The sequence below is a fragment of the Microcaecilia unicolor genome, chromosome 4 (assembly GCF_901765095.1).
Source record: "Microcaecilia unicolor chromosome 4, aMicUni1.1, whole genome shotgun sequence".
Taxonomy (NCBI): Eukaryota; Metazoa; Chordata; class Amphibia; order Gymnophiona; family Siphonopidae; genus Microcaecilia; species Microcaecilia unicolor.
This window is the reverse complement of record NC_044034.1, coordinates 270,934,251-270,946,041: the sequence shown is the minus strand read 5'-3', so window position 1 is coordinate 270,946,041 and position 11,791 is coordinate 270,934,251. Positions and strand designations below refer to the sequence as shown.

The window sequence follows — 11,791 nt, the reverse complement described above, 5'->3', positions numbered from 1 at the left end:
AGAGTTTACTATTTGTAAAGTTAATATTAGTGCATTTTGATATAAAAAATTGCTGAACATAGCCGACGAGGAGGCAGGCGAGCCACGAGCCCGCGCGCTCACGTGAAAAGAGTTGTGCCATTTGATGAAAGCATATGTGCTCTGTGGCTCTAAAAATGTATTTAAGTGCTAGGCTTTAGTTCCTGTTCGCCTCTTTCCTAGGCATTGTTCCAAGTCAAAACAGTGGGAGAAGGGGGCTGGGGCTGGAACGGGGAGCAGGAAGGAGAATGGGGTAGCACTGGAACTGGGAGCTGAAACAGTAGAATAGGTGAGAGAAGGGAGCTAGGGCTGGAAATGGGAGGGGAGCAGGTAGATGAATGGGGCTGGATCTAGATGCTGAAAAGGGGGCAGATGGGAGAAGGGGGCTGAAGCTGAAAGTAGCAGGAGGGAGAAGAAGCTTGGAGTTGTAACTGGGGGCTTAAAAGTGGGGAGAGGTGAGAGAAGGGGGCTGGGGCTGAACATGGGCATAGGAGAAAGAAAGGGGCTGGAGCTGGTGCTAGAAAGGAGGGTAAATAAATACCGGAGAAAGAGCTAGGTAAACAGATGCTGGAGAAGGGGAGAAAGAAATATGGAAGGTGGGGCAAAGGACATAAATGTTATAGCTGCCATTCTGCCCAACACCCTACATTAATGCATGATCACATACAGAAGAACAGACCTTGGAGATCAGTCTTGCTGCCTTCTTCTTTTCCAACTTATTTATTATTTAGATTTTGCTCACACCTTTTTCAGTAGTAGCTCAAGGTGAGTTCCATTCAGGTACACTGGATATTTCTCTGTCGCAGGAGGGCTCACAAACTATATTGTTTTGGTAATTTTAAATAGAGTGATAGGGTGAATGGAGAGGCCAGAAAGTGTCACTCAATAGCTCAGTTTCTCTTAAGTCAACGTCCTTTATTTGGATACATAAAGGCATATTTTATTTGCCCATCCTTTCAGCCATCATTTCCCAGGTTGATGAATTACTATGGTCCTGTGAAAATGAACAAAAGATATTTCAGATATACATTCATCCCTTTTTGTGCTGATTTCTGCTTATAATTGATCATTTAGTTCCTAAAGTTAAGAAATGTCAAAAAGGTACTAATAAAAGCAGATTAGCCTATCACCATAAAAACCTGTGTGAGGGATGGGATGCTGCAGGGTTCACCAATACATGTGAGCTGGTAGGCCCCAAGCTGAAATTTTCTTACGAGCTGCCACTGCTGCTTGGGGATTGGTGCTTGAATGAATGGAGGATGCACTACAGCAGGCCCATATTGAGGAATGGCAGCAGAGATGACACTCTTTTGCCTATCAAAATTTGGCACTGGAGGCAATGGTGTCCATTGTCTATTCCTAAATCTGGGCCTTGCTGAACAGAGTGTAGCCACTAAGAATGTAAAGTCTTCTGAGCTTGTCTCAGGTTGAGATATGCCATGAGATTTGATGCCAAGAGACCCACCATTCACAACAAGACTCCATGCTAATGTCTGATTTAGTAGCTTCCCTGGAAACCTCATATACAGACAGACTAGATAGTGGGTTAATCAGTGCTTGGACCACAGTATGACATGCATCATGGTCTAAAAAAGGGTGCAGTCTCCTTATTGTTTTTACTTGTACCAGGCTTATTACTCTGCAGCCAATCAGAGAAAAAGCCCAAACCTGCAGGTTAAGCTGAATAGAAACACTGGAATTAAATTGAATGAAAATAAGTTTGCTCTCATTTCCCAATGGAAATAGTAACAGAAGATTATTAGCTTACATAAACCAGTTGGGATTTTATGGCCTTATCAATCTACCCAAGGGCTGAAGAAAAATATTTAAAGATAGGAGGGAAAGATAAGAACCCTTGGGAACACCATACCACAACTTGATAGGGGGAGGAATGTTACCACCACCACAACACTTGATGGCTGATCCTTCAAAAATGACCAAAGCCACTGATACATTTTACTGACTACCCCTCAGTATGGCCCTGGCCTCACTGAGGTTTCTCTATTGCTGTGGCTTACACATCAATGCAGACCCACACACTAGGGATGGTTTCTGGAATGTCTGAAATCAGAACCAATGCCCTTCAAGGCACTGGTGTCAATTCCTTGCCTTCAGATATCACCACGGGTTCCGAGATAGGCTGCACCTTCCTTTGCACTGCAGGTGATGTACTGAATCAGCACCAGCTACAACATCCCTGGATGATCTTATCTAAAGGTATATGGAGTGCAGTAAGAAATGTAACATCAGTGGTTGGGACTGTGGGCCCCTAAAGACTGTTGAACGACTCCAGATGCAGAAGGGTATACTTGAAAGGTTGTAAAGCTGTCACCATATTTTCCCTGCTCAGCACTGTGCATTGATGAGGACTCAAGTTTACAATATATATAATTGATCTCCGATGTCAAGCAGGCATAATATTCTCAAATGAGGGTGACGTCATCCATGGAACCCGGTGAATGCATTGCTATAGTGCACTGTCATGTGCAGGGTGCCTTCCTACCTGACGCTCGAGTTCGGGACCAGAAGTCTTGTGTTTTCTGCAGAGCAGACAAGTTGTGTTTCTAACCTCTCTTCAGTGCGTCAAACTTTGCTTTTTTGGTGCTGTCCCTTTTTCAGGATATTTCTTTTGTCAAATTTTAGTGTTTCCACTTTACATTTATTTTCATCATTTTTTCCTTATTTTTAATTAAATACATTTTTTTTTCCATTTTTCTGCCTTAGGACCCCGCTAAGGCCTTTTTCTGGCTGGGAAGCATCAACAGTTTTTGGTCCAAGGTGTTCCAATATCTCTCTTTCTCCTTCACTGCCTCAAAGTTTTAAAGTGACAGTACACTATGGCAGTGTCTGCACTGAGCTTTGTGGATGATGTCGCCCACATGTGAGAATATATGCTTGCTGTCCTCAGAGAACACTTGCTATAACTTTGTAAGTAACTTTGCTATACCACTTATCCCCAATAAGGTCTAAGTGCTTTACAAAACAATATAAATTAATGAAAGAATGTTGCAGTTTGCCGTTGCTTCACACTTTGCATCAGTGTCCTTAGATGCCAGTGCAAATGTATCAGAATCATTTGATGACATCAGGTGAAACAGATGATGACTTGGTGTTTTATATCAATGCTATCTTCATGCAGAATCAGCATTTGATTCAGCTTCAAGGCCCTTTAAGGTTAATACTGCTGATGCCGATAGACTTGCATCAGACTTTGGGGAGCTGACGTGCCTCTCCATATACAGCTACAAAGACATCCGTCATCTGTTAGCAGGTAGAACAACTAGCCATGTTGTGCCTAGGCCCCAATCAAAACAAACACAAATCACATGTGATGGTGTCTGATATGATATTTCTAAATTGGGTGCATTTTATGAAGCTGCCTATCCTCTTCATCTTCTGGGATACTGGCTGAAATCAAATGATCGATAAAGACAGGAATCCCTAATGGTGCATGCCATAGCCCTGCCCCCCCCCCCCCCCCCCCCCCCAAAGAAATAAAAATAAAAATTAAGAAAACTTAGAAACTCTTTGGAAAACCCAAGGTTTACTAAATGGAAAAGCAGAGCCAAAAAGAGGCAACAACTTGTCAAAAAACATGAATTTAAACTGAACTGTTTACTGGTTTGCAGATGGAAAAATAAGTGACCTCTGAGTAGGAGTCAAGTAGAACTGAAATGGCCCTGCATGATGATGCTAACACAGGAACTCCTGCACATGCTCTGTAGTACATCCTCAGTAGCCCATTAGGCTTTATCTACACTGCTTCAATGACCAACCACATATGAGGACTGCTTTCATGTTTGTCCTCTGAGAAAACAAAGTATATCCCTATAAGATGGAAAGACCTAACAAAATACAAATTAAAAAAAAAAAATTATCATTTTACCTTTATGTTGATTCCAAAAGCAGCAAGATGTTGCCGTAAGAAGTCACAAGCCTCTAGAAGTGATTTTCTCTCAAGAAGCAACTGCTTTCTTTTCTCTTTCTGCTCCTGTCTTGACATCATGGGGCTTTCTTCAGCAACTGATAATTCTTGCGTAGCCAGTGCATAATTGCGCACCTTGGTACGGAAGTTTACCAGCTCATCTAACACATTACAGAGTGTGGCTGAACTTTCCTCTTCTGTAGCATTCTATAAATAAACCATGGACAATCAGAATTAACAAAATGAGGAATTGGCATGGGTTCTCCAGTAGACACATGTTTAATGTATGCAAACTATATGGATTACATGCTAAGTTGGCAAGACCTCAAAGAAATTTTGGTATCTTAAGGGAAAATTAGTTCTTACCTGTTAATTTTCTTTCCATTAGTCCCAACAGATCAATCCAGAGACTTGTGGGTTATGTCTGTCTACAAGCAGGTGGAGATAGAGAGAACATCAGAGCTCAGCCATATAGAACCCTGGCATCGCTTTTAGTATTGTCAACACCCAAGAAGTGAAGAACACGAATCATGAGAGAAATCTCCTGCCTCTAAAAAGAGCAAACAAAAGAGAACTGGTGCAACCAAGGGTGCCCTAACAGTATGACCTAAGAGGGGATCCATGCCCCTGGGCAACCAAATCTAATGCATCATCAGCGTGCCCATAGCACAAAACATACTGCAGCTAATCCTGCAATGCTAGACAGCCAGTTTGAGTTCCCAAATGGCATACCAACTCCCCTGTTAAACAATTCTTCCAAACCTATGCAATGACTGTGCCACTCATTTCTGCCAGAGAGCAAACACACATAAAAACTGATGATCACGTTGAGGGCAGGCCTCTGGATTAATCTTTCGTGACTAATGGAAAGAAACTAACAGGTAAGAACTAATTTTCCCTTCCACAGCATCCCTCAGATCAATCCAGAGACTTGTGGGATGTAACAAAGCAGTCCTCAAGAAGTGCAGGACTGAACCATCCCAACTTGCAGCACCGCCATACTGAAGGATGCATCCTGGTGTACCACCACATCCAGCCTATGTGTGGCAAAAGAGTGTACTGAGGCCCATGATGCGGATCTATAAATCTCATCCACCGATACCACTTGCACCTCTGCGAATGTCGTCGCCTGAGCCCTGATCAACTGTGCCTTCAGCAAGCTGGGCGAGTCCTTCCCTGCCAACAGGTGTGCCGACGAAATGGCCTCCTTCAGCCAACACACAATGGAAGCCTTAGCTGCCTGCTGGCCCTTCCTGAAATCTTCAAACAGTACAAATAGATGGTCTTAGTGCCGAAAATCGTTGGCAACCTCCAGATACCTGATCAGGACCTGCCGAATATCCAGACAGTGAAAAGCCCGAAAGTCCTCAGGGTAATCCTCCCACTGAAAACACGGGAGAAACAGCAGCTGGTTCAGATGAATGCCCTTGACCACCTTCGGAAGAAAGGACGGCATGGTCCGAAGTTGCACCCCCACCTCCATAAAACAAAGGAATGGATCCCAACACGAAAGGGCCTGCAACTCCAAGATTCGATAGGCTGATGCAATGGCCACAAGAAACACAGACTTCAAGGTCAAGAGATCTGATCCAAAGGCTCAAATGGCAACCTCTGGAAGGCCCACAGCATCACGTTCAGCTGCCATTCCATACAAACAGGCCTCCGTGGTGGATGGAGATAGTTAACCCCATGCAAGAACTGGACCACATCCAGATGCGGCACCAGGGACATGTCCTACAGCCGGCTGTGAAAACAAGTCAACACCGCCATTTGTGCCTTCAAGGAGCCCAGCACCAGCCTCTTATCCAAGTCCGCCTGTAAGAAGGCCAGGGAAGCCACTGATGCGACCACTTCCTGCGACCCACACGGGGGGGAGGGGGGGGGTCGAAGGTCCTCCAAACCTTTGTGTACGTGATAGAGGTTGACTTTTTCTAGGCCTGCAGCAGCATAATAATCACCAAGTCCAGATAACCTTTCCTCCAACTTCCCCCTCTCAATAGCCTGGCCATAAGACCAACAGGACCCTGCCAGGTCCTTGTCACCTGGCTCGGCCACTACTGGAAACAGAATATTAGGCTAGATGGACAATTGGTCTGACCCAGTATGACTATTTTTAGGTTCTTGTTATTCCATCTGCTTGTAGAAGGGGATAACCCATTGGTGCAGAACGGTGAGCTGACTCTAAGAAAGTTCATTTATGATGGGCAGGAGTGGTGCTTAGATGGCAGCTCCAGCAGTGGAGATTGTAAGCTCTTTGAGCAGGGACTGTCTTTCTTCTATGTTTGAGCAGCGCTGCGTACGCCTTGTAGTGCTATAGAAATGCTAAATAGTAGTAGTAGTAGTAGTAGTAGTAGTAGTAGAAGTGAAGCCAATGCTAGACGGACTTCTATGGTCTGTGTCCTGTATATGGCAAGACAAATTAAGAAGTGCTGGAGAGGGCTTCGATAGCAAGTCCAGTAATTGGAACATGAGGACAATACCTGCTGGACTTCTATGGTCTGTGTCCGGTTTGTGGCAAAATAGATCAGGATGGACTGGATTTTAAGGCAATTCCAGTAGTTGGGAAATAGGGCCAGTGCAGGGCAGACTTTTTATGGTTTGAGCCCTGAAAATGGCAAGAAAGGATCAGGATCAAGTATGCATATTTTTTATACTACAATATCATATGCTCTGAATGCAGGTCCTATAAACTTCAGTGGGGGATGGGAAGACATTGTAAAGTGGAACTTAAATAAAATGTTATACTACTACTATTGGATTATTGGTTCAATAATCAATTTGCTAATGGAATGTGACTGTTGGGCAGACTGAATGGATGATGCAGGTCTTTATCTGGCATCATTTACTAAGTCAGGTTATAGAATCAAACAGCCTTGAAAATTATTCAATTTATATATGGTATAAATTGACAGGATTTAAGAACCAACTATCCTTGCCCATTAAGGATCTAATTCTATAAAGTAGGTGCTAACAACCAGTTACATGTGTGTAAATGCTTAGAATACATATGCAAGTATGTGCACACAAAAATGCATATATGCTAACAACCTGCCTTAGCACTATTCTGTAACTACACACATACCTAATAGCGTGTAGTTTGAAGGTAAGCATATATACAGGTGGCATCTGGGCAGAGGGTGTACATTTATGTATGTAACTTACGGAATCAGTAGTGTAGCCAGACAGTAAATCTTGGGTGGGCCTGTGGGAAGAATGGGTGGACACTAAATGTCCTCTTTGTCATCACCCCCCCCTCCCCCGTGCTCCTCCTCCAACTCAAACACCTGAGTTGGTAGTGATCCTCAAGTCCTGTCAGCTAAAGACCTCCTCCAGGCTTCCAAAGGAACCCTGTGGCCCAGAATGCCATGCCACAAAGCTCTGAAGTCAGCTCAGTAGTATTCCTGAGCCAGCACCTAGCATACTCACTTCTCAGGAATGCATGAAAACTGAGAATGCGTGTTATGCCAGGTTTGACAGCATATCACCTATTCATTTTACCATTCATACAATATCTTTTTTTTTATGTTTTAAAGAAAAATACATTCCCTATATGCTTAGAAAATAGGATGATAGCTGATGTAATAAAAGATAGTGGAAGAAGCAAATCCAACTGTCCACTTGGGTGATTAAATGAAATTTTGTTGTTGTTGTTTAAAAACTCTTATAGTACTCCATATAACAACTTTACTAATGCTGTGTTATGTAAGGAAAGGTAAAATTATGTATAATCATACCTGATAATTTTCTTTCCATTAATCATAGCTGATCAATCCATAGACTGGTGGGTTGTGTCCATCTACCAGCAGGTGGAGATAGAGAGCAAACTTTTGCCTCCCTATATGTGGTCATGTGCTGCCGGAAACTCCTCAGTATGTCGATATCAAAGCTCCATCCGCAGGACTCAGCACTTAGAGAATTACACCCACGAAGGGACACTCTGCCCAGCTCACCACCGCCGAAACGGGGGAGGGGAATTAACCCAGCTCATCCCCACACAAGTGGGGGAGGGGAATCCGTCCAGCTCATCCCCGCGGAGCGGGGGAGGGACACCACACCCGCCGATGCGGGGGGATCTGGCTTATCCTGCAACCGCAACCGCGGGAGGAGCTGACTGACCCTAGCACCGCCGAAGCGGGAGGGGTACAAAGCTGCCCTACAGCCGCACGAAGCGGGAGGGAGTGCCGGCAGAATTTATGTCTCAATCCAGCCCCGTAAAACGGAGGGGAGAGGAATGCAGCAGCTCACTGTAACACAAAGTCGTCTCAACTCTTGAAGAATCCAAGTGAAAGAAGAACTTGAACACGAAGTCCTCCTGAAGTAACTGAAGGCTAAACTTGAACCTAAAATTCAACCAGAATATAAACAGTACAGATATCTGGGAGGGGCTATGGATTGATCAGCTATGATTAATGGAAAGAAAATTATCAGGTATGATTATACATAATTTTACCTTCCATATCATCAAGCTGATCAATCCATAGACTGGTGGGATGTACCGAAGCAGTACTCACCCAGGGCGGGACATAGAAATCCCTGACCTCAACACTGAAGCTCCAAACCGGGCCTCCGCCCGTGCAGCCACAGTCAAACGGTAATGCTTGGAGAATGTATGAGCCGAAGCCCACGTTGCCGCCTTGCATATCTCTTCCAAGGAGACGGATCCGGCCTCTGCCATCGAGGCCGCCTGAGCTCTCGTGGAGTGAGCCTTCAGCTGGATAGGCGGCACCTTCCCCGCGGCCACATAAGCCGCTGCAATGGCTTCCTGGACCCATCTTGCCACTGTAGGCTTAGCAGCCTGCAGACCCTTACGAGGACCTGCAAACAGGACAAACAGATGATCCGATTTCCGGAAATCATTGGTCACTTCCAAGTATCTGATGATGACTCGTCTCACATCCAGATATTCAAGAGCGGAGTACTCCTCTGGGTAGTCCTCCCTACGAAAGGAAGGGAGACAGAGCTGCTGATTCACATGGAAGCGAGAACCAATCTTGGGCAGGAAGGAAGGCACTGTGCGAATAGTCACTCCTGCCTCAGCGAACTGCAGAAAAGGCTCTCGACATGAGAGCGCCTGGAGCTCGGAAACTCTTCTGTCTGAAGTGATAACCACCAAAAAGACTGCTTTCAACGTCAGGTCTTTCAGAGATGCCCTCGACAAGGGTTCCAAAGGCGGCTTCTGCAATGCTCTTAGCACCAGGTTGAGATTCCACGCAGGCACCACTGAGTGCAGAGGAGGGCGCAGGTGATTAACTCCCTTGAGAAAGCGCACCACATCTGGCTGCGAAGCCAGGGAAGCACCCTTCAGGCGGCCCCTGAAGCAAGCCAGAGCCGCTACCTGGACTTTAAGGGAACTGAGCGACAGGCCTTTCTCCAGACCTTCTTGCAGGAACGCCAACACTGAAGAAATTGGAGCAGTGAAGGGAGAAAGTGAGCCTGCTTCACACCATGCTGCAAAGATACGCCAAACCCTGGCGTAAGCAGTAGAAGTAGAGCGCTTCCTCGCTCTCAGCATAGTGGCGATGACCTTGTCTGAGAAGCCCTTCTTCCTCAGACGCTGCCGCTCAATAGCCAGGCCGTAAGACCAAAGGGAGAGGGATCCTCCATCACCACTGGACCCTGATGTAACAGGCCCTGCTCCACTGACAGCCGCAGAGGATCGTCGACTGAGAGCCTGAACAAGTCCGCATACCAGGGACGTCTGGGCCAATCCGGACCCACCAGGATTACCCTGCCGGGATGCTTTGCCACCCGGTCTAGCACCCTGCCCAACATGGGCCAGGGCGGGAACACATAGAGGAGCTCTTGTGTCGGCCACTGTTGGAGAAGAGCATCTACTCCCAGGGATCGAGGGTCCCGTCCTCTGCTGAAAAAGCGCGGCACTTGGCCATTGGCCGATGACGCCATCAGATCTAGGCTCGGCTGGCCCCAGCGCTTCGTGATGTCCAAGAACGCCTGAGCAGATAGTTGCCACTCTCCGGGCTCCAAGGTATGGCGACTGAGAAAGTCCGCCTTGACATTCATGACTCCGGCAATGTGGGCCGCTGAAAGCTGCTCCAGGTTCACTTCCGCCCACTGGCAAAGACTCATAGCCTCCTTGGCTAGAGGGGCGCTCTGGTACCTCCCTGGCGGTTGATATAGGCCACAGCCATGGCATTGTCCGACAGGACCCGTACAGGCTTCAACACCAGTACCGGGATGAACTCCAATAACACCAACCGAATGGCTCTGAGTTCCAGGAGGTTGATAGACCACTTGCCTCTGCAGGAGACTAGAGCCCCTGCGCTGTCCTTCCCAAGCAGTGGGCTCCCCAGCCCATCAAAGAGGCGTCTGTCGTGACGACAATCCACTCCGGGGTCACCAGAGGCAATCCTGCAGACAACTTGTCTGTCTGCGTCCACCAGCTCAGCGCCTTGCGCACTGCTGGGTCCACGGGAAGGCGCACAGCATAATCCTCCGACATCGGAGTCCAGCGCAGCAGCAGAGATAGCTGTAGTGGTCTCATATGAGCCCTGGCCCAGGGCACTACTTCCATCGTGGCCGTCATAGAGCCCAACAGCTGCACGTAGTCCCAAGCCCGAATAGGAGAGGCTACTAGGAACTAGTCCACCTGAGCCTGAAGCTTGACAATCCGATTGTCTGGCAGGAACACTCTGCCCACTTGGGTGTCGAATCGAACTCCCAGATACACCAGGGACTGAGTCGGGCGCAGCTGGCTCTTCTTCCAGTTGATGATCCATCCCAGGGAGCTCAAAAGAGCAACTACCCGGTCCATAGCTTTGCCGCACTCTGCATAAGAGGGGGCTCGGATCAACCAGTCGTCCAGATAAGGATGGACTTGTACTCCTTCCTTTAGCAGGAAGGCCGCTATGACCCCCATTACTTTGGAAAAGGTCCGCGGAGCAGTAGCCAACCCGAAAGGGAGGGCTCTGAACTGGAAGTGTCGTCTCAGGACTGTAAAACGCAGAAAGCGTTGGAGAGGAGGCCAGATGGGAATATGCAGGTACGCTTCCTTGATGTCCAAGGAAGCCAAGAACTCTCCTGCCTTCACTGCCGCTATAACAGAGCGGAGAGTCTCCATGCGAAAGTGCCTCACTTTCCAGGCCCGTTTGACCCCTTTGAGGTCGAGGATAGGCCGGACAGAACCTCCTTTCTTTGGAACCACAAAGGAAATGGAGTAACGTCCCTTGCCAATCTGATTTTTTGGCACCGGAACGACCGCACCCTGGCGGATCAGGTTGTCCAAGGTCTGCTGCACTACCACAGCTTGACCGGAGACTTGCAGGGAGAGAGTACAAACCCGTCTCTTAAGGGTTGGCAGAACTCTAGCTTGTAGCCGTCTCTGATGACTTCCAGCACCCACGCGTCTGAAGTTATAGTGGTCCACTCGCCCAGAAACGAGGACAGCCGTCCTCCAATCTGCACTGGGGCGTGGACCAAGGCCCCGTCATTGGGTACGAGACCCTGGGGGAGGACCGGAGGGAGCACCTCCGGGACGGCGGTCTCTGCGAAAGGAATGCTGCTTGGGGGAGAAATTCCTCTTGAAGGAAGAGGGGGCAGAGGAACCCGACTTGCCCGGGCGGTATGGAGGTATCGGGACGAGTACTAACCCGAGCCCTGACCTCTGGTAATTTCTTGCCCTTAGACGTGCCGAGATCGGTCACGATTTTGTCCAGCTCGACCCCAAAGAGCAGCTTGCCTTTAAAAGGCAATCTAGCCAGGCGGGATTTAGAGGCTTGGTCAGCAGACCAATGTTTCAGCCAAAGCCACAGCCGCGCAGAGACTGTCTGAGCCATGCCTTTAACTGAGGCTCTCCAGACATCATACAGCAAGTCTGCCAAATAGGCTAAG

General features: G+C 47.5%; 1 protein-coding gene across 5 annotated transcripts in view; it reads right to left on the bottom strand.

Annotated features, from left to right (window-relative positions):
• Positions 1–631: 631 nt before the first annotated feature.
• Positions 632–11,791, bottom strand: part of CARS2 (cysteinyl-tRNA synthetase 2, mitochondrial) — a 263,903-nt gene continuing 252,743 nt past the window's right edge. For all 5 annotated transcript variants that reach the window (XM_030201547.1, XM_030201546.1, XM_030201544.1 and 2 more), the window contains 2 exons: positions 3,905–4,150; positions 632–1,012 (listed from right to left, as the gene is read on the bottom strand). In XM_030201547.1, the coding sequence (XP_030057407.1) occupies positions 959–1,012; positions 3,905–4,150 (300 nt within the window). In that variant the 3' untranslated portion in view covers positions 632–958. The remainder of the gene's footprint in view (positions 1,013–3,904; positions 4,151–11,791) is intronic.